The sequence below is a fragment of the Equus asinus genome, chromosome 2, assembly GCF_041296235.1.
Source record: "Equus asinus isolate D_3611 breed Donkey chromosome 2, EquAss-T2T_v2, whole genome shotgun sequence".
NCBI classification, from domain to species: domain Eukaryota; kingdom Metazoa; phylum Chordata; class Mammalia; order Perissodactyla; family Equidae; genus Equus; species Equus asinus.
The window spans coordinates 56,758,808-56,781,969 of record NC_091791.1 but is presented as its reverse complement, the minus strand read 5'-3'; the positions used below and the strand labels follow the sequence as shown (position 1 = coordinate 56,781,969).

The following is a 23,162-nucleotide window of genomic DNA, read 5'->3' as shown; positions in this document are numbered from 1 at the left end:
GATTATTTGTTGAATTTAATTTACTGTCCTGCTGTGGAAGCTTAGTACTGTTATTTCCCATTTCTTTTTCCTCTGTCACCTTGAATTGAGATAAACATGTTGCTCTCATGAAATTGAGGATTTAATTCAGTAAAATGACATTATAATATGACTTATTCCATAGAGTTTTAAATAGTAAGGGTCAAATAATTTCCCTGGAAACTTAATTGTATTCTATAAAATCTTATTAGCCTGTCTCAAAGCATCACAGTCACGATGGAATTCTGGTGTGTTCAAGATGGTGAAGTCTCTATCTGTAGAAATCTATCTAATGGCATGCAGTGAGAATGTGGGAAATAAGGGACTAGAAAGCAAATGCAAATCTCTTGCAAATGACATTACTTGACATTTTCAATCACTAATCCTCCAAAGTGTGTTCTAATTTACTAAAATAAACCAAGAGTTCAATTTCTTGTGAGCAGCCTTTGCTTGATTAGTTATTAGTAGCAGAACGATATTCTGTACCCACTGCAATTTGTCTCCTTTGTGTTTATCTAGTCTCTGACGTAAGGATGAACAGAGGCATTCTGATTCAGCAGAACTCATTTCGTAACTCACCCGTGTTACAGAGCAGAAATGAATAAACGTTTGTTGAACATGCTACATATGCTTTGATCATCAAAATGTTAGTTTTCCTTCCTTCTCGAAATCTAAGATCTGAGAGAGCTTCCTGGCTGAAGTTTGCTGGGTGCCTATTCAAGCATAGATATTTCTACAGAGGCAAGCAGCTACCTTTATAGAAATTTGTTTCCATGATTAGAATGCGAGGACTCTTTTAATACTTCCTCATTATGATTTGAAATTATACATTCATTGCAATTTTTTTCTTTAAATGTAGCAGAGTATCCTAAAACATGAAGGGTTTTTTTTTTTTTTTTTTAATGCAGTATGCTCTTTTGTTGGAATGAGGACTAAACAGGAGTTTCATTCATGCAACAGTGTAGCTTGTTCTTAGGATACAGTTTCTAATTCTTTATAGTTGTGCCTAGTTATTTCATTGAAAGGCAATTAGCTAGCATTTGGTATCCCTGTATTATGAATGGGAGAAACTGAGGCTCAGTATGGGCTATTTCTCTCTGTTAGCCGGTTAGGAATTTGAGAAAAATGTGCTGCTATCCTAATGACTTACTTTTGTTTTCAATTTCAGTTTCAAAGGACATTTGAGTCTCTTAAAAATGTTTCCAACAAATCTGACCTTCAGAAAACCTACCAGAAGCTTGGGAAGGAGCTGGAAAATCTGGATTATTTAGCCTTCAAACGTCAGCAGGTAGGAGTCAGAGTTCTTCTTGGTGGAGGAGATGAACACTTTAGTCTTCCTGCCATCCTGCCTGTTAAGAGGTTCAGGTGGGTCTGGGGAGACTTCTCTTTTAATGTTTAAGGCAGAAATAAGGTGTGCTGTGCTGTGCTGACCTGCCGTGTTCATACAGCTTCCTCAGCTTTCAGTGTGATCTTTGCTTTTAGATGTGTACTTTAGCGGTTTCCACATGTCCTTGTATTTTTCTTAAAAAGAACCTGCTGCTGGTTTGTGAAGGTCCAACTACCCTTTGACTAAGATGCCTCAGTAGCATAAAGGGAATGTCTATGATGGCATGGCCAGACGGCTTTTATATTTAACAGGGGGATCCTGGAGGAGAAAAATCACCTCAAGCCCAGGTAAAAGACCTGGGTATACATACAAAATTAAGGAAAAGAGTCATAAATATACCAAAATAGATTTTTTTCCCCATTATCTTTAGTTTTCTTGTTTGACCTCTGGAGATTAGTAAAAATTTGCTAAATGCATAAGTTTGAAGGATAATATACTTTACAAATGCAAGTTTTTTTCACCTCCTTGCATAGACTGCAAGATAGATTGAGAGCCAAAATAGGCTTTTGAGGGGTTGCTTTTAGAATTAGTATTTTATAATATTAATAATCGTTAAATTCTGTGTGTTTTGAGATACTGAACCAAGCTGGACCTTCTCCACTTTCTTCAAGCCACTAGGTGTCAGGGTCGTCAAGGTTTTACTTTGATCCAATGTTTATTCCAATCAGAACAGCCAGTTAGATGTTTAAATTAGGTTACATGAAATTCGGGAATGTGCTCAATGATGGATAGCGTCTAGAAAAATGACTAAGTGGCTGACTCGCATGGCCAGGCACTGAGTCCATTACTCGTCTTTCCTGCTACTGTGGCAGAGGGTGTTACTTTCTTGCCATTGCCTAATTCACAAATTTTGGGTCTTTTGTGGGGAGGGTTTGGGGGTGGGGGGGGTGATTTCAAAGCAGGACTTCCTATATTTAATTACACCTCATGAAGTCAACATGGTAAGGTCTAGAAATACTGACTTGAAAAGAGAATTAATGTTCTAGGCTTTGCTTTATCACAGACATTACATGGGCATTTGACCCTCCCATGACCCTATTTTCCTAGGAGTTATATTTGTCTTGTAGAATGTTCCTAGGCAAATGCAGTGTCTCTGCAAATATTTTAATTTATATAAAAAAGGACACACTACCCATTTAAGTTTTATTTATTTATTTTTTAATTAGTAGTGTCCTAGGTATTAGCACATGCAACAGAAGCAGTCAGTTACTGAGAGCTACTACACTAAGCTCCCAGATGCTGCTGCTTAAAATTCACACCATGAATGACAGTTCTGGCTTATGCAATTTTTAGAACAGTTTTGTTTCCAAGAGTCATATTTTACCACTGAGGGGTATTTGAGTTGGCAGGCAGTAGTCACTGTCCTCTTCTCTTAGCCTTTCTCATTAGCACATCCTCAGTGATGAGATTCTTACATTAGCTAATTGTGAGTTTGGAAAAATGTGAATGCTTCAAGGGCAGAAGGGCAGAACTCTGGGAAAATGGCATTGATAGGTAATTGCACATGTATGTGAGGAAAAGATGGGCACATGGAGTAAATATATACGTTTTCTTATGTATATGTATATATGTCATATATATGGTTTATTAAATGAAAACTATATGCCACGTAGTGTGATTAATAGATTTACGGATTAGATCATAAGATGCTTATAACATTATAATGGATTTGGTTTTATGAGCACCATTTTACAGAAGAGAAAACTGTTGAGAGAGTTAAGTAACTTGCCTAAGGCCATTGGGCTAATAAGATGTGAAGCTGGGCTTCAAATCTAAATCAGTCCGACTCCAAACCTGGACATTTTGCAGATCTTATTCCCAATAGCCCTGCAGGGAGCCAGGCTGGGGGACAGTAAAGTGAGGAGTTCTAGGCGTGCAATATGAATGCAGTTTTAGAAGAGGCCAGATCGGGCTTAAAGAGACATTTGAAAATGGGCCTCTGGTGAGAGGCAAAAGACAGGGCCAGTTCTCTCCCCATCTCTTCCTCTCATGCAAATTGTTCAGTATATACAAAAACACAAAAGGAGTTTTGAAATAACGTCAGACAGCTAAGAAAATGTATAAAACTTTATTTTTACAATCTTCTAAATCTTACGTCTGGTAACCCTAGTTCTAGTGAAATTTATTCACACAAGGCAATTTTTTAAACTCAGAAGGACAAATCCTTATGAAGTGGATTTACCTGCACATATAGCATACTGCCAACCCCTTGTCTTACTCGACTCCACCTTTCCCTATATCTAGTGATTATTTTTTTTTCTTCCTGGCAAGATGGAAGGGGAATTGGAGGGAAATGGTCAGAATGAGAAGGATGGTAGAGTAGAAAGAAAGTCAGGGACCAAAGAGGGATAAAGAAAGAGAGAAAAGGACTTATACAGATAAGACAAAAGGGATAAAGTAAGGGAAAGTAAACTATAGTTTGGTTTATTCTTTACGCATCTAGTAAATTAAAACATTGATTTTTGAAGAATTAAAAAAATCTCAAAATGGAAAAACAAAAAAGAGAGGAATACGGGAAGACTTAGTGAATGAGGGAGATGGCAGGGAATAGCAAAAACAAACTTTGTTTATTTCCCATTTTGCTTCCAAATGTAGCAGAGTGTCCTAGAAATTTGCAATATTAACCAAGTTCTTCTGTACCAAAGCCACAGATGAACTGTGTTTACTGGATGGGCAGGGTTCAGAGTCAGAACATTAACCTTTCCCTGGCTTGATGGGATTAGTCTTTTCTCTCCCATGCTACCTCCTTTAAAGTCCACAAAACCTATTAAACAAACACCAGAAAGTTTCTCCTACTAGAAAAGATTCGGGTCTCTGTAAAATTGCAATTCAGCAAGAAAGCTTCTGCCTTATAAGGCAGGATTCTTTGTACCAGAGAATTAGTCATGGTTTGTTCCCTGGTCCAACCGTATTTATCATTCCTCATGACAGAACGTAAGCTCCATAAGGACAGGGCCTCATCTGTCACCTTCAGTGCTGTATCCTCTGCAGTGCTCACAACAGTATCTGACCCATGGCAAATGCTCAGTAAATCCTTGGTGGTGCTGTTGTTGCTGTGAACAAGGAAGTGTGCCAAAAGTTTTGCCTTAAGATTACAGGCAATTAAAATTGATGTTTTACTGCACTTATAAAATTCAGAAACGTATTAACTCTTAGGCTTCCTGGATGCCAAAGGCTGAAAGATTGCCCCTTGCCTTACATATCACTTAGATTTTCTCCTAATGTATTTCATTTTTCATCCATTTTTTAAACAAACACAAAGTATCAATTTACCTTAACTGTGAATTATGGATGTCCAGTGAATGGACTATAATTATTTTCTGGGACTCATTCATTAGATTTTATTTTCTGCCTCCTTCTATGACATTTTAAACATCATTTGGAGAGATTTCTTTCCAAGGGCCGGATAGATCTCTGGAGTACTCTGCTCTATTCTTTTACTTCTCTTTTTGGAGTTATTGTGCTTTCTCTCCTAGGTATGAGCTTAGCCTTTTCTTTTCTTTTCTTCTTTCCTTTTTATTTTTTTTGTTTTTTTAAGAGTGGGTGCTTATTCTTCAGCTATATTTTAGGTCAGGGCACAAGCATCTCTCCATTTTCCTACTTTCGAAAAGACTAATGTTGAAAATAGCTTTGAATGGAAAAGGTTAGAGGAGACCATGATAGATGAGGTGGGGGTTTTCCAGGATGAGTCAGCCTGAAGTAAATGGATGACAAAGCAGGATCAACCCAAGAATCTGGAGACTTTTTCAGTTTTTACTATCTGGAGATGCAATCTTGGAGTTTATCTGCTTGGATTGCTTGGTTTTTATCCTCCTGGTTGATGTCACATATGAATACCAAGCTTCAGCTATTACTTAGAGCCCAGATTGTTTTTTTGGTGAGGAAGATTTGCCCTGAGCTAGCATCGCTGCCATTCTTCCTCTATTTTGTATATGGGATGCCTCCATAGCATGGCTGATGAGTGGAGTAGGTCCACGCCCAGGATCTGAACCTGCGAACCCAGGCCACCAAAGTGGAGTGTGCGGAACTTTAACCGCTCATCCCCAGGGCCGGCCCAGAGCCCAGATTTATGTATTAATTTGAGAGGTTATAAATCAAGAGATTTCCTTGGGGCTTTGGTTTTATGGAATAAAATAAAATAAAGTTTGATAATCTGGATTCTAATTTAATTTCTTTCTCTTTTCTTCTACCTTTAATACTTATAAAAGCATTATGACACATTACCTTCCCAGAGGCTTCTGAAGTCCTTTGATATAAATTAAAGTTGACATTATTGAGTTGAATATTATGTAGACTAAACCATATTTACACACTGATGTGAAAATATGTAAAATTGAAATGTTATACTTAAGATGCACATTCACGTTGGAACACATCGTATACCCCTGCTGTCCCTCTTGTCTCCCCGATCATGGCATTATTCATGCCATCATGCTATTCTTGCCTTCTGACCTTTTCACAAGTTTTATATAACTTGGTATTTAGAATATCTAGCTCCTTTCTATTTGCTTATTTAACTACTAATCATTCTCTAAAGCCAAATTGAAGTCTAGCCTCCCTCATGACACTTTCTGCTGTGACCTCTAGTTAGTATGTAAACTCTTCCTTTTTTGCCATTCTTAGCTTGTATCCATGCTACACAATTTAGCATCTGATTGATTATATAGTCACTGAGGATCCATGTAGTGCAGGTTAGAGTGTGGGCTTCGTAGTCAGCCAAATTTGCTTAGACTATTTGTATTGCCTTGGGTACAACAGTTTCTTCTTTTAAATGTCAGGAAAATAACGCCTAACTTACAGCCTGTTTTGAGAAAACAATATACAAAGTATAAAGTATGTACATGCTGAAGAAATCAGTGTATAAAGGACTTATCACAGTGCCTGGCATGGAGTTAGTGTAAGTGGTACCTCTTTTAATGTTGTTTTTGTATTAATCTCATAAATCATCTTTCTACATGGTTTGAAAATTCCCTAAGGAAATATTCTCCATTTTGTATACTTTTATACTGCACATAGGGTCCAGCACTATTCTGAACATATAGGCTAGAATGTTTCTGGACATATGTAATCTAGCAGTTGATGATCTGTGTCACAAAAACATGTTGATACTTCTCGGGGAAGGAGTTGCAGTATTTGGTTCTCACATATTTCTAAGGTGGTGTCTCTTGGTGGGCAGTAAAATTAAGTTCCTGAGTATTGTGCCGATGCTAATCAGTGGTGGAAATAGGGTCAGAGACCCAATGGTCTGGCTAAACTCCAATTCATGTGATAATTACATCCTGTGTACCTGAACTTTCCTGTGGTTCCAGGTGGCATCATTCAGCACAGTATTGTTCTCTCTTTAGTGATGATCAGGAGTGAACAGATGCTTTTTTCTTTCACTGAGCTGAGTGAGTTAATCTCTTTATATAACTCTGAAACCAGAAGGGTACATAATACCTTTGAGGATAAGAATTGAATTTAAAATGATCCCTTATCAATGAAAAAATTAAAAATAAATTAGATGAAATTTATTTACTGAGAATGACTTCGGGTTAACACCCTTGCACTGAAAAATAAAATTCCAGGTGCTTAATGACTGACCATTAGAAAATAATCCTAGGCTTACCCTGGAACTCAAGAACTCTGAGGTTACAAGACAACCATGTAGGGTTTTGGTGAAAACAATACTTAACAAAACAAAACTGAATGGTGTTAGGCTTGTTGTTGTACTGTAGCATTTAGAGAAGAGGAGGGTGATGAATTGCAGTAATAGTCTTTAACCATGGAAAGACATGGAGCAATAAAAATGTTATGGATCATCTAGAATAAGGGGATATGCAATGATATTTATATCATTAAAAATATTGGGATTTGCTAATCTATAAGGACAGTATAAGGCAGAACTAACTTCCCATTTATGTTAACACTAAAATGAAAGTTGTAAATATATTTTACTTAAGACTTGTAAAAATAAAGACATTTGCATCGGGGATTATTTAGATGCAGTCTGAGGGAAAGTGTAAGGGGGTGGGGGAGCTGAATGAGTACTGAGAGGAGGTGATAAGCTTCTAGAACAATGGTTCTATAAGCAATAGATTCACTTCAGTGACCTTTGTTAGATGAAATATGTTAATAGCTCAATTGGGAGAAGATCCTTCTTTTCCTTGTTCTGTAATGAATCCAACTCTCTTGAAAGAGTTCTGATTGAATGATTCCTTTTAAGAGTAAGTGAACCAGACTGCTATATTAAAATATTCATGTCTGTCTTAGATGGTATTCTGTTTATTTGCTCAATCAAGTAAAATGATTATTTATGCCGTTTATAAAACTGTTTCTGAAGATCTCAAAGCATTCCAGACATCATTTAAAAAATCATTGCACAGGTATAAGAAATGTTGACTTATAAGACAGCTACACCAAAGTTCAAACCAATCCAAACATGTTTTATTCTATCCACTACATGTGCAATTTCATTTTTATTCAGTTGCACACAGTTATTTGTTTCAAAGGGAAAAAAAAAGAGATGACATTGCATTTATTCTTCAGTTTTCTGATGCAGAGGGAGAGAGAAAGTTTGGATACATCATTCAAGGTCATTCTGAGTCAGTAGCAGATTGACAATTAATATTCACATTTCCTAATTTCCAGCTTAAAGCAATTGCCATCCAACTATTTTCACTACTTCATAAACTGCAGATGTTTATAGGGTGATTTCTTTTTCTATAGTTATAGTCTGAAGTTAAAAAACTGTATGGATTTTTATGTAAGAACCTCACCCTTTATTTAAAAATGAATGATCAAAAGGATACATATTATTTATTTATTCTCCTTCTAAAGTTTGATTTCCACATTGGATACGGTTGATGACCATGACAAGTAGGTGTCTTCTGTTAACTTAGTAAGGTAAAAACATTATAAATACATCTTTTAAGTTCTAAGGTTTGCTATTCTATTTCCATCTGTTGTCTCTGCGGTTTGGTTTATTGGTGGCACTTAGGTAGAAAGCTGTTGAATCAAGCACACACTAGCTAATTTTAATGCACCAGAAAAGATTTATTAATTTTTTACAAGGTTGTTTGCTATATGATAGTTTGCCTTGTGGGAAGCTTATAGCTACTTCATGGTGAGGAATGCTTATTAAAATAGTTAATGCTTTGTTATGGGTTATTTTCAAAATTTACAATGCTGATAGGAATTTCAGAGGTGGTAAAAAACTTTAGTGTTTGCATCAATGTGGCATTTATTTGTGTCTGTCTTATATTGACCTCCCTAAGTCCATAAGATTGTCAATAAAAGTTGGTATTGATGAGAAATTAAAGTCCTAATAGAGTTAACTCTGAAAATATCTTCTCTAGTCTGTTTTGTAGCTTTGAAAATGATCTGTGCACGCAAAGAGGATTAACTTTTCACTGCTAAGATTTTGACCTATGGTGGCCTAAGATGCAAACTAAAGAAGATATCCAAGAATCAGCACCTTAAACTGAGTCTTTAGAATTCATCTAACCCAACTGCTTTATTTTAGAAATGAGAAAAGTGAGACCCAAGGAGATTCAATATCTTGTACAAGTTGCTATCTTGTACACTCGCTGCTGGTAGAGCTGGGACGATAACAGGAAGTGATATTTTCTTTGGTTCTTTTGTGAGTTCTTTAGCATAAGTCAGCCAGTTGTATATTGATCCTTTGGTATCTCTGGTTTGTATCCTGAAGCCCAGAGAGGGCCTACAGATAGGAAAAGCATTCCTCTCGCATCTGTAATGCTGTATGACCCTGGAGACTAGGCTGGTTACGCGTCCTTTCTAATGTCAGTTTGCTTCGCAGGGGTTCCTGGACTGTGAGGGCTTGCTTAGCTGCAGTTGGGATGAGAGGCTTGTAAGGCAGCATTTGTGGAAGTGAGCCCCATTCTCTCCAGGAAAATTCATACCTCTGTTGGTTCCTGAGTCTTCAGGAGCATTTCCTCTGTTGTAAACTCTGACAGCTTCCCCAGCAGTGACGTGCTCCTTCATCCAGGGGATTATGGAGTGAAGGTGTCCCTCTTAGTCCCATAGAATCTGAGAGTGTGAGTGTCTTCCTTGGGAGGAGCCTCTGCTTTCTCTTGTCACCAATCAAGGGTGTAGAGTCTTCTTTAAAATGCAATCCTCTGGCTACTCTCCATCTTAACTTTCCTATGCCAGGGGAAGAAAGTTGGCTTCTTTGGATTGTTCACAAAAATGTACAAAAAAGGACTGAATGAGGATGCACCACATTTGAGTTTTCAGTGCAGTCCATTTCTTTACGATTATGCTTACACTCCAATTAGAGTTTCTGGGCTTTCAGGTTGGGCCCTAGGAATCTGAACCAGAATAGAATTTTCTACCAGAATGAAAAGAGGACTAGCAAGGGCATGGACTTCCTTGAGTCTGTAGGGACCTTGTTGCTTTGGGACTGTGAAGTCATCTAGGGGATTAGGTCTCATATCAAACTGCAGGAACAACAAAGATACTTTTAACATCTATCTATCTATCTATCTATCTATCTATCTATCTATCTATGTATATACTGTATTAGCCATTGAGGGGCCTATAAGTGGGAATCATTCAGTAGTGTCATTTTTTTAAAAAGAAAACTCAGTGCAATAATATTACACCATTTTAGGAGAGGAAGGAATTATAAGCATCTAGTTCCAGCATTATCACTTCAATACATGGGTACACAAATAATAGAGAAAATATCATTTAGTTCCTTTATATTGCATAGGAATTTTGATTTCTTTGACAACTTCTAGATCCTGCATCTTCTAAACTAGTGCTTTCCAAACTTTAATATGTATACAAATCACATGGGACTTTTGTTAAAATACCAACTGTGATTCACTAGTTTTGGAGTGAGACTGGAGAGTCAAACAAGCTCCTCAGTGATGCTGATGCTGCTGGTCCACGGACCACACTTCAAGTACCAAGGCAGTTTAAATAATAAATTGTAGGAGAGCATTATTTCCAATTGTATCTTAAGAGCCAAATACAGTCCCTGGAACATAGTTAAGTATTCAGTAAATATTTTGGATTTGAATGATGATCCAGTAGTAAGGTTTGTGTCTATGTGTAGGATGTAGAAGATATTGCTATCCTTACTATCATATCCTTTAAAATGTTATAGTTTATTTTGATGTTTCCCTGCCATGGGAAAGGACAGGTTTCTTCACAGACATATTGTGTTTTTGTATTTTACATATTTCAGTAGTTGTAGAAGTTGTCCTTTGTACATTGCTTTGCCAAAACTGAAAACGATCAAATATGAAAACAGCTGAGTCTAAGGTACAGGGAGCTGAAGATGAGTGACAACATAGTATTTTAGCCCTGCGGTGGCCACTGTGACTTGGTTAAACTGACCTGGGACCAGCTGGCATTGACTCAGCAGGAGTTGTTCCAGAAAAACAAGCTCAGTCACATGCTTACTATACTACTGATGTAAATTGTAATCTCAAACCTATTCTTGTTAAATTTGTGTATTCAAGCTGTGCGCCTCTACCTGTGTGCACAGTTAGAAAACATCGCAATGACTGTTACCGTGTCCTTGTCAGGTGAAAAGATTCCTGCTACAGCTACAGCGCTCCGTCTTACTAGCAGTGCTGGGAGCACGCCTAGAGCACTGCTGGCTAAAATTCAAAGGCAGTGTTGATGCTGCTTAGATGAGGCCGACAGTTCTGCTGACAGCAGAGCTTTAAACATGCACACACCAATCATGCCGTCTTTTGTAGATGGTAAGCTGTTTGTTTGTTAGGGGCTGATTGCCTGAGGGCTAATTTAATATGTAATGAGAAATTCAGTTTATTCCTTTATTTTTTAAAGCACACTCATTTTTACTCTCTAAAATACTATATTTGGACACTTTCAAGTTTGCTATTTAGGAGGAAGCTAATCAACTTTTTTATTATTTCTCATGCTCCAAATGTGACAGCAGTAGAAACACTTACGCTGAAATATGTCTAGATGAGGGGAAATATCACCAGAAGATGGAGCAGCATTGCTGGTTTGCTCCATATTCTGTTCAGTATGTATTAGTTTTCTTCCATACACCCTGGTTTTAAATGACCAAAGAAAAAAAAATTAATTAATCTAATTAATATTGTTCAGCGTCATATTGTAAATTAGATGGGATATCTTTCAATCTTTACAATGTAAATAGCTTTTCTTCCTTCTATGGCAGGTTAACACTTGTATTCGTTGACCAAATTAAATATATTTTGCTTAACATTTTTAGTATGACTTATGGGATTTTAGCAAGATGTCACCATATCAACCTGTAATGACTATTGCACTCTTATTTTTAACTGTATTTTTATGAATCTAATTTGTTTCTCTGTTGTAGCACACAGCATTAATACATGCTAATATTCTCTATAGAAATGCTGCTTGTGTTATTATAGCATCTGGTCATGCCATAGTTAAGGATTTATCAGCTACTCCATTATAAAACCTTTGTTCCAAAAGAGCTGTATGAGCGCGTTAGATATATACACAGTTAAGTAGGTAATGATCTGTGGCTGTAGCCACACAGCACCAACAGCTGACCTGTGGCTACTTTTCCAAGTGTGGTGCTTATTGTTGATGCGAGGTACTTAGACTATGAGATGAAACTGTTCTGATTATTTTGAGGGCTTTTTTTGTGCCCTGAATTTGTTACATATTTTGTTTTAAACGTACTGTTTGATTAATGAGGAAATTATAATGGTTCCTCACTCTGATTTAATATTCATATTTATCTCTATTGCGCTAAGCTCTCCATCCAAACACTGGGAGTACTGAAGCCTTTCTTGGTACTTCTGTTGGTCCACCATGTGCTTCATCGCTGATAGTTATACACTTAGGTCTTCATTCTAATTTGTAAAATTAAAGATAATTAAATTTTTGTCATTTCCTCAGCTTCAATGTTAGAGTCATTAAGTATGGTTAGGTTACTTTTGACAATTTCACTAATTGTCATGTGTGAATTTAGCGAAACTAAGTATGATAGTCTGGTAAATCTTTAAGTTTTAGGGCTTTGTTAGCTTTTCGGTCTAAGCTCAAGGCTCATTCCTCAGGATAAAGGCACCACTTCTTTTTGTTTCAATCATTTTAATTAATTAACTAATTTTTTAATTGCAGTAACATTGGTTTACAACACTATATAAATTTCAGGTGTACAACATTATATTTCAGTTTCTGTGTAAACTTGCATCATGTTCACCACCCAGAAAGTAATTGTCATCCACCGTCATATCCATGTGCCTAATCGCCCCTTTTCCCTCCTCCTCCCCCTCCCCTCTGGTAACCACCAATCCAACCTTTGTCTCTGTGTGTTTGTTTGTTGTTGTTTTTATCTTCTATTTATGAGTGAGATCATATGGTATTTGACTTTCTCCCCCTAACTTATTTTTCTTAGGTAGCATAATACCTTCAAGGTCCATCCACATTGTCACAAATGGCCAGATTTCATTGTTTTTCATGCCTGAGTAGTATTCCATTGTGTATATATACCACATCTTCTTTATCCCTTTGTACCTTGATGGGCACCTAGGTTGCTTCCAAGTCTTGGCTGTTGTGAATAATGCCACGATGAATATAGGGGTGAATATATCTTTGAGCATTCAAGTTTTCATGTTCTTTGGATAAATTCCCAGAAGTGGAATAGCTGGATCATATGGTAGATCTATTCTTAATTTTTTGAGGAAGCTCCATACTGTTTTCTGTAGTGGTTGCATCAGTTTGCACTCCCACCAGCAGTGTGTGAGAATTCCCTTTTCTCCAATCCTCTCCAACACTTATTTCCTTTCTTGTTAATTATAGCCATTCTGACAGGAGTGGGGTGATATCTCTTTGTAGTTTTGATTTGCATTTCCCTAATAATTAGTGATATTGAACATTTTTTCACGTGTCTGTTGGCCATCCGTGTCTCTTCTTTGGAAAAATGTCTGTTCAGATCTTTTGCCCATTTTTAAATTGGGTTGTTAGTTTTTTTGTTGTTGAGATGTAGGAGTTCTTTATATATTTTGGATATTAACCTCTTATCAGATATGTGGTTTGCAAATATCTTCTCCCAATTGTTAGGTTGTCTTTTCGTTTTGTTGATGGTTTCCTTTGCTGTGCAGAAACTTTTCAGTTTGATGTAGTCCCATTTGTTTATTTTATCTATTGTTTCCCTTGCCCAGTCAGACACGGTACTTGAAAATATGCTGCTGAGACCAATGTTGAAGAGCATACTTCCTATGTTTTCTACCAGAAGTTTATTGTTTCAGATCTTACGTTCAAGTCTTTAATCCACTTTGAGTTGATTTTTGCGCATGGTGTAAGATACTGGTCTACTTTCGTTTTTTGCATATGGCTGTCCAGCTTTCCCAGCACCATTTATGGAAGAGACTCTCCTTTCTCCACTGTATGTTCTTAGTACCCTTGCTGAAAATTAGCTGTCATTAGATGTGTGGGTTTATTTCTGGGCTCTGAATTTTGTTCCTTTGGTTTGTTGGTTTGTGTGTCTGTTTTTGTGCCAATACCATGCTGTTTTGTTTACTATAGCTTTGTACTATATTTTGAAATCAGGGAGTGTGATACCTCCAGCTTTGTTCTTTTTCTCTCAGGATTCCTTTGGTGTTGGAGTCTTTTGTTGTTCCATATAATTTTTAGGATTCTTTGTTCTATTTCTGGGAAAAATGTCATTGGAACTTTGATAGGGATTGCATTGAATCTGTAGATTGCTTTAGGAAGTATGTACATTTTAACTATGTCAGTTCTTCCAATCCAAGAGCACAGAATATCTTTCCATTTCTTTGCATCTTCTTTTTTTTTCTTTTATCAATGTTTTATAGTTTTCAGTGTACAAGTCTTTCACCTCTTTGGTTAAGCTTATTCCTAGATATTCTATTCTTTTTGTTGCAATTGTAAATGGGATTGTATTTTTAATTTCTCTTTCTGCTACTCTGTTGTTAGTGTATAGAATGCAACTGATTTTTGTACGTTGATTTTGTATTCTGCAACTTTTCTTTTATTATTTCTAAAAGTTTCTTAGTGGATTCTTTAGGGTTTTCTGTATATAACATCGTGTCCTCTGCAATTAGTGACAGTTTCATTTCTTTAGTTCCAATTTGCCTCCCTTTTATTTCTTTTTCTTGCCTGATTGTGCTGACTAGGACTTCCAATACTATGTTAAATAAGAGTGGTGACAGTGGGCATCCTTGTCTGGTTCCTGTTCTTAGGGGGCCAGCTTTCAGTTTTTCTCCATTGAGAATGATATTAGCTGAGGGTTTGTCATATATGGCCTTTATTATGTTGAGGCACTTTCCTTTTTACCCATTTTATTGAGAGTTTTTTTTTATCATAAATGGATGCTGTATGTTGTTGAATGCTTTCTCAGCATCTGTTGAGATGATCATGTGATTTTTATTCTTCATTTTGTTAATTGGTTTATCATGTTGAATGATTTGTGAATGTTGGACCATCCTTGCATCCCTGGAATAAATCCCACTTGATCATAGTGTCTGACCTTCTTAATGTATTGTTGTATTCAATTTGCTAGTATTTTGTTGAAGATTTTTTGCATCGATGTTTGTCAGTGATATTGGCCTGTAATTTTCTTTTTTGTGTTGTCCTTGTCTGATTTTGGTATCAGGGTAATGTTGGCTTTGTAGAATGAGTTAGGAAGCTTCCCCTTCTCTTCAATTTTTTGGAAGAGTTTGAGAAAGATGGGTATTAGTCTTCTTTGAATATTTGGTAGAATTCACCAGGGAAACTGTCTAGTTCTGGAGTTTTATTTTTTGGGAGGTTTTGGATTACTGGTTTGATCTCCTTACTAGTGATTGGTCTATTCAAATTCTCTGTTTCTTCTTGATTCAGTTTTGGAAGGTTGTATGATTCTAAGAATTTATCCATTTCTTGTAGATTATCCAATTTGTTGATGTATAGCTTTTCATAGTATTCTCTTATAGTCTTTTGTATTTCTGAGGTGTCCATTGTGATTTCTCCTCTTTCATTTCTGATTTTATTTATTTGAGCCTTCCCTCTTTTTTCCTTGGTGATTCTAGCTAAGGGTTTGTCAATTTTGTTTATCTTTTCAAAGAACCAGGTCTTGGTTTCATTTATTTTTTTCTGTTCTTTTTTTTTGGTCTCTATTTCATTTACTTCTGCTCTGATTTTTATTATTTCCTTCTTTCTAATGATTTTGAGCTTTGTTTGTTCTGCTTTTTCCAGTTCCTTTAGGTGCACTGTTAGATTGTTTATTTGGAATTTTTCTTGTTTGTTGAGGTAGGTCTGTATTGATATGAACTTCCCTCTTAGAACTGCTTTTGCTGTATCTCATGAATTTTGGCATGTTGTATTTTCATTTTCATTTGTCTCCAGGTATTATTTTGACTTCTCCTTTGATTTCTTTATTGACACAATCATTATTCAGTAGCATTTTGTTTCATCACCACATATTTGTGACTTTTCTGATTTTCCTCCTGTAGTTCACTTCTAGTTTCATACCATTGTGGTCAGAAAAGATGCTTGGTATTATTTCAATGTTCTTAAATTTATTGAGATTTGTTTTGTGGAGTAATATGTGATCTTCTGTGGGAATGTTCCATCTGCATTTGAAAAGAATGTGTATTCTGTGGTTTTTGGATGGAATATTCTCTATATATCTACTAAGTCCATCTGGTCTAATGTGTTGTTTAAGGCCAATGTCTCCTTATTGATCTTTGTTTGGATGATCTATCCATTGATGGAAGTGGAGTGTTAAAGTCTCATACTATTATTGTGTTACTGTCTATTTCTCCTTTTATGTCTGTTAATAATTGCTTTATATATTTAGGTGCTCCTATGTTGGGTGTATAGATATTTACAAATTTATATCCTCTTGTTGGATTGTTCCCTTGATCATTATGTAGTGCCCTTCTTTGTCTCTTATTACAGTTTTGTTTTAAAGTCTATTTTGTTTGACATAAGTACTGCTACCCCAGCTTTCTTTTCATTGCCATTTGTGTGGAGTATCTTTTTCCATCCCTTCACTTTCTTTGTGATTGTCTTTAGGTCTGAAGTGTGTCTCTTGTATGCAGCATATATATGAGTCTTGTTTTTTTCTCCAGTTAACCACCCTATGCCTTTTGCTTGGAGCAGTTAGTTCATTGACATTTAAAGTAGCTATTGATAAGAATGTACTTATTGCCATTTTGTTACTTTTTTTCTGGGTGTTTTAGTAGTTCTTCCCTGTTCCTTTACTCTTCTCTTGCTCTCTTCCTTTGCGGTTTGATGGCTTTCTTTAGCATTATGTTTGAGTTCCTTTTTCTTAATGTTTTGTATATTTGTTATAGGTTGCTGCTTTGTGATTACCATGAGGTTCATATATAATAATCTTTGTATGTAACAATCTATATTAAGTTGATGGTCTCTTTAGTTTGACCTCTTGCTAAAAGCTCTACTCTTTTACTCTCCTCCTCCCACATTTTATGTTTTTGATATCATATCTAACCTCTTTTTTTGTGCATGTGTATCCATTACCCTCTTATCATGGAAATAATTATTACTTTTGTCTTTTCACCTTCAGTTTATCTTCATAGGTGGTTGATCTGCTACCTTTACTGTATATTTGCCTTTACCAGTGATTTTATTGCTTTTTTTAAAAAAATACTTTTCTTATTCCATTGTGGTCTTCTCTTTTCCACTTAAATAAGTCCCTTTAGCATTTCTTGTAAGGCTAGTTTCTTGGTGATAAACTCCTTTAGCTTATGCTTATCTTGGAAACTCTTTATTTCTCCTTCTATTCTGAATGATAACCTTGCAGGTAGAGTATTCTTGGCTGTAGGTTTTTTCCTTTCAGCACTTTAAATATATTGTGCCACTCTCTTCTAGCCTGTAAGGTTTCTGCTGAGAAGTCAGCTAACCTTATGGGGTTTCCTTTTTATGTAACTTGTTGCCTTTCTCTTGTGACTTTTAGGGTTCTCTCTTTATCTTTAATTCTTGACATTTTAATTATAATGTGCCTTGCTGTGGGCCCCTTAGGGTTTATCTTATTTGGTGCTCTCTGTGCTTTCTGGACCTGGATGTCTGTTTCCTTCCTTAGGTTAGGAAAGTTTTCAGCTATTATTTCTTCAAATAGATTCTGTGCTCCTTTGTCTCTCTCTTCTCCTTCTGGGCCACCTATAATAGGATATTAGTGCACTTGATGTTGTCCCAGAGACCCTTTAGACTGTCCTTGTTCGTTTTAATTCTTTTTTTTTTTTTAATCTGTTCAGCTTGGGTTATTTCCTCTAGTCTTTTCTCCAACTCACTGATCCATTCTTCTGTATCATCTACTCTGCTATTGAATCCCTCTAGTGAATTTTTCATTTCCAGTATTGTATTTTTCATTTCTGATTGGTTCTTTTTTATATTTTCCAATTCCTTGTTGAATTTCTCACTGAGTTCATCCATTCTTCTCCCAAGATCAATGAGCATCCTTATGACTATTAGTTTGAATTCTTTGTCAGGTAGATTGTTTGTCTCTGTTTCATTTAGGTTTTTTTCTGTGGTTTTGTCCTGTTCCCTTACTTAGAATGTATTCCTTTGTCTCCTCATTTTGCCTCATTCTCTGCACTTATATATATGTTTTATGTAGGTCAGCTACGTCTCCCTATGTTGGAGAAGTGGCGTTATGTAAGAGATGCCTTATGAACCCAACAATGTGCTTCCCTCTCATCACCAGTTCCAAATGTTCCAAGAGTGTCCCCTGTGTGAGTTATGTTTGTCCTTCTGTTGTAGCAGGGTTGCTCTTGCTGTGGGTGCTTGGCGAGGCTAGACTGTCCTCCTGGCCAGCTGGTTGTAATACTCAGCTTCATGTGGCTGCTATGGACCCTTCAGTCACTTTATCTGGCATGTGGGGCCCCAGCACAGTTAGCTGAAAGGTCTAATAGCACATTCCTACTGCAGTCTTTCTGTTAAGTGAGTAGGTCCCCAGTGTGGCTCCTTGCTAGGCTCAAGGGCTAACAATTGCTGTAGGCCTCTGGCCTGCAAGGCTCGTGTCAGCTCTCTCAGGATTGCAGCTGAGTGGGGCCAGCCCCAGACATAGGAGCTCCCAGTTGTTTCAGGGTTTGGAAAATGGGGCCAATCCCCTATGTGGCTGTTTTAGAAGCACAAGTGTGCTGCAGCTGAAAAGCCCCACTGCCCACAAGGCCACACCCTTTCATCACAGTCCTGCCACATGCATGTGCCTCAACCCACTGATGCAGATCCAGTCACCCCACTGCAGAGGCCTCACATACTCCACCAGTGCAGGCCAGCTCCTCTTGCACTCTCTGCCCCACAGAGGCAGACCCACTCACTTGGCTGAAGAGGTTCCAGGCACCCCACCTATTTGGGCCCACAAGTTGCCTGAGGGCTTGCTGTTGGGTGGGGCCAGCCCCTAGGGTGGGCTGCCTGCCCTGTCTGAGCTGGATTAAATTGGTGCTGTAGTGGGTGGGCATACCTCTGTGCTAACAGGACAGGGAAAGAACTCCAATGGCATCTTCCAGGGTCTGTGTCAGCATGCCTGTACTAGGTCAGAATAATGGCTGCTGCCAATGTCTCAGTCTCTGGGGAAGTCTCACCTCTCATCGAGATGCACCCAGAGCCTATCAAGTGAGTCTCTTCCACCAAAGACTGTGCACCTTTCTTTCTGGTGATTTTAGGTTGCTTTCCAAAATGGGTGAATTTGTGCCTGGGCCCTTTAAGAGCAGGCTTTTTCCCCCCTTTGTCTGATAGTTTTTCTGGGGCTATTCCCCTTTGTAGTTAATAGACAGCAAAGCCAGATATTACAACACTTATCTTGGTTGTGCTGAGTCCAAAACCTGCTTATTTTGGTAACGCCTCCCCTCTTAGATCCCCCACTCCTCCAGGGAAGGCTTCAAACCTTAAGATTGCTCCTGGCCCGTGCTGAAGTGTTGTGGCTTGAAGGTGGCTTTTTTCTCTTCAGAAAGGAATTTCTGCCTCTTGCGCCTCAGTCAGCACTGTCCCTTATTGTGGAAGTTCTTTTTATCCAGCTTTCAGTTCTCTCTCAGGGGTAATTGTTCCAAGAGTAGTTTTAAATTTGTGTCCATGGGGGGAAGCGAGTTCAGAGTCCACCTATGCCACCATCTTGATATTGTCTCCAGGCATCACTTCTCACTTTGGGTCAGAGCAGCAAGTCCTGGGGATATGATACAGTGTCATTTGAATAAAGAGAATTTTTGGTAAGCAGCAGTGTGTATTTGTTGGGAAGATATTGGACAGAAAGTTTTAGCTTGCCTCTTGCTCACTCTAATAAAAATATATGTCTATACCATGTAGGAAGAGTAGGCACACTTAAGGTCCATCTCATTTGGTGACTGGGGAACGATGTTTATTTTACTTAGGACATGGGAAACATTAAATCTAAACACTAAACTGAAGTAAATGAATTAAGTGTACCTGAACTTTATTTTAAACTTAGAAGAAATGATCTTTTTCGAATGTTTTAAAAATCTATCAGGAAACATTTTTGTCTTGAAAACAGAGAGTACAAAACTCCTGGCTTAAGATATTTGACCATTTTTATGCTAAAATAATGGGTTAGAATTGGATCCATGAAAAAGAAAATAGAAATGTACCAGTGGTAGGCAGTTTATGAAAGGAAGGAAACTTAAATTAGATTCTGTATTAAGTAATCTATGATAAGTAAGTTAGTACATGTGAACATGTGGAGCTCACAAGTGACTTGTATCAATGGCTATGCAGTTTTTTCTACTGCAAACATCTGGCACTGTAGACACAGAGAATATTTTGACATCTTTGTTACTGTGTGTTTTTAAGAGGTTTTGGAGTGGTTTATTTCTTACCTTTGATGTGAGAACTGTTTATGCACATTGCTGCTATAGAAATTTAGTAATTTCTTAATGTCACTAGGATATCAATATGAAAAAAACTGAAGATGAGAATAGTCAAGGATGTTGGTGTAAATGGAATAGATGTTATCATCCCACAATTTTAAGGTCCTTTTGCATATGGTTCTATAAGAGACCTGAGGTCAATGAGCACACTCTAAGATCAAGCTCTTAGAGGAGACTTAAAAAACTGCTAATGATGCTGAAGAGGCTGTGTAACTGTGAGTAATTTTAGGATAAATAAATGAGACTGGTAACTTACTATTTTTATGAAATTTAGCATTAAAAAGTATTTATTTTGAAGACTAATAAACTGGAAAGAGCAATCACACTCCAGAATAATAAAAAAAAATAGTTAAGATTGATATATGGCATATTGAAGGTGAAGTGCATATCCCCTAGGAGTCCTCTGAAGATGATAAGTGTGTATCAGAGGAATTATAGACACCAGAAATAATATATAGCTTATGATTATTAATGAAAGATAAAATCAACATTTCTTGTTTTCTACATCTCATTGTGAACTGTAATCCAAAACTGATTGAATTAGGACAGTGCTAAGAATTAATTTCATTGCATTATGTTATAAGCAATTAAAAATTTCCTCATAACAGATAACCATGTTGTCAAAACCATAACTCATTTCATATCTAGTCACCTATATGAATATTCTCCTTAACTTAACCATACTTCAAAAACTCGCTTTACAGAAACGTCTCTTGGGCCAGGGGTGGAATAAATAACAGGGGATACGACCCTCCTGTGGAAAGAAAACTCCAAATTATTATGCAATAATTTGAGAAGTCTGGATTTTTTTTTTTTTTTTGAGGAAGATTAGCCCTCAGCTAACTACTGCCAGTCCTCCTCTTTTGGCTGAGGAAGCCTGGCTCTGAGCTAACATCCGTGCCCATCTTCCTCTAGTTTATACGTGGGACGCCTACCACAGCATGGCTGCCAAGCAGTGCCATGTCCGCACCGGGATCCGAACCAGCGAACCCCGGGGCCGCCGAGAAGCGGAACGTGCGAATTTAACCGCTGCGCCACCGGGCCAGCCCCTGGATTTTTTTTTTAAGGCAAATGCATTAAAAAAATAGTGAGTCAATGTTTTTTTTTTTTTTTTTCCTGCTTTATCTCCCCAAATCCCCCCTGGTACGTAGTTGTATATCTTAGTTGCAGGTCCTTCTAGTCGTGGCATGTGGGATGCCACCTCAGCACGGCCTGATGAGCGGTGCCACGTCTGCGCCCAGGATCTGAACCAGCGAAACCCTGGGCCGCCGCAGTGGAGCGCGCGAACTTAACCACTTGGCCGCGGGTCCGGCACCTGATGTTTTAAATCATACAGAAACCTGGAACTTGGCTTCAGTAAAGCAGAAATGCTTTATTATTTTTTTTAAAGTTATCTTCCTTCTAGACACTAACACAAGCCATGTATTCATGAATAAAATCCCCACCAGTGTGTGAGGCTAGTCTGCTGAAAATAAAAAGGCATATGAGTCTGTCACACAGCAAGATAAAAGCTGTGCTCTTTATGCATGGAAGCCATTTTCTACTAGAAGGGGCTGTAAAAAAATAATAGAATTATAAAGAAAGTGATTTTATGGAAACAACATAGACTCTTCCCAGCGTTATGTAAATACTGTCTACCAGGGTGCTCTGCCGTGAGAAACATACCAGGCAGCATTTCACTTTAATAAAGAAGAAACAGATGATGATTATTCACATAATAACAGAGGGACTTCTTGTGCACATAAATGTTCATTTTCAGATTATTGACAGAGAGTCGGAATGTTAGGAGACAGTGCCTGCTGGACATTCTGTAGTAATGAAGATTTTCCATCTCTGAAGCTGTGGGAATGCCTACCTTACAGGTTAGGTCTTCAACTTATTTAATTATTGCAATAATCACGTGATGGGAATGTTATCATAGGGTTATGACCTGAGCCTTGAAATGAAGTGTGAAAGCAGGTTACATTTTGATAATGCCCTGTAAGACCAGGCCTGTTGATTCTAGTCTCTATCCTCTCCATCCTTTCCCCAATTTCTTATGACATGGACTAAAATAGATCCCCTGATGCTTAATGTGCAGGCAGTAGGATTGTCTGCAGGGAGTGCCAAGGGCAAACTATTTAACAAGGAGAGGTGTGGAAAAGCATATGTAACCATAAGGGGAAAGTGAGTCCTAGGGAGGGGAACCAGTGCTCTAGAGGACACATGGTAGCTGCTAAAGGAATGTTAATAAAGGAGATTGATATGGAAAAATTAACAGTTCCAGGTATTGTGGAAATGGGGGTACTTTCCTAGAAGCAAAATGCCAGATTGTGTGGCATAATTTTGCTTTGAGACATTATGTTCTTTTTTTGTTTTCTCTTACGGACCACCCCACGTTAGACAGAAGTTTCAAATCAGGCCTAGATAATAAAAAATGGCAAATTCTTGATATCTTGCAAGGAAAGGCAAGTAAGCATAACCAGATCGTCTTTCTCCCTCTTCCCTGCCACCCCAGGAAACACCCTCCAAGCTGGAGAGAAGGAGGAGAGTTGGATGGGAACAGAGCAAGCTTAGACAGTCTGCTTTTGTTCTTGTCTCTTACCACTGTCTGCCACTGCTCTTCCCCCAGGGCGGGAGACATAGTAGAACTTCCTCCATTGAAGTTTGGGGAATCTGAGATGATCAGTGAATCCCAGCTCTAATCTCGACCTCTGAGGGTAGGAAGGTTTCTAGGGATCTTAGGAGCAGAGTGAAAGTTTTCTACCATGTTGTCAGCCAGAATTCTTTTCTCTTCTGAAATAGTGTGGAAGGGCATCAGAACATTTCCTTGGGACCAGAGTGTGGTGCAGAAGTCATCTGAGGGATGTGGTCAGGGAGTTTGGTTACACGGAGGAGATAACGGAAGCAGACAGAAGAGGGATGGGCGAGGGTACAGCTGACCTCAGGGA

General features: G+C 37.8%; 1 protein-coding gene across 18 annotated transcripts in view; it reads left to right on the top strand.

The window, feature by feature from the left end:
- Nucleotides 1-23,162, top strand: part of CTNNA3 (catenin alpha 3) — a 1,499,312-nt gene that overhangs the window by 146,689 nt on the left and 1,329,461 nt on the right. For 17 of the 18 annotated variants that reach the window (XM_070488663.1, XM_070488665.1, XM_070488664.1 and 14 more), the window contains one exon: nt 1,187-1,306. In XM_070488663.1, coding sequence (XP_070344764.1) covers nt 1,187-1,306 — 120 coding nt within the window. Of the gene's footprint in view, nt 1-1,186; nt 1,307-21,991; nt 22,095-23,162 lie in introns of those variants that run through there. The other variant, XM_070488677.1, reaches the window with a different exon arrangement.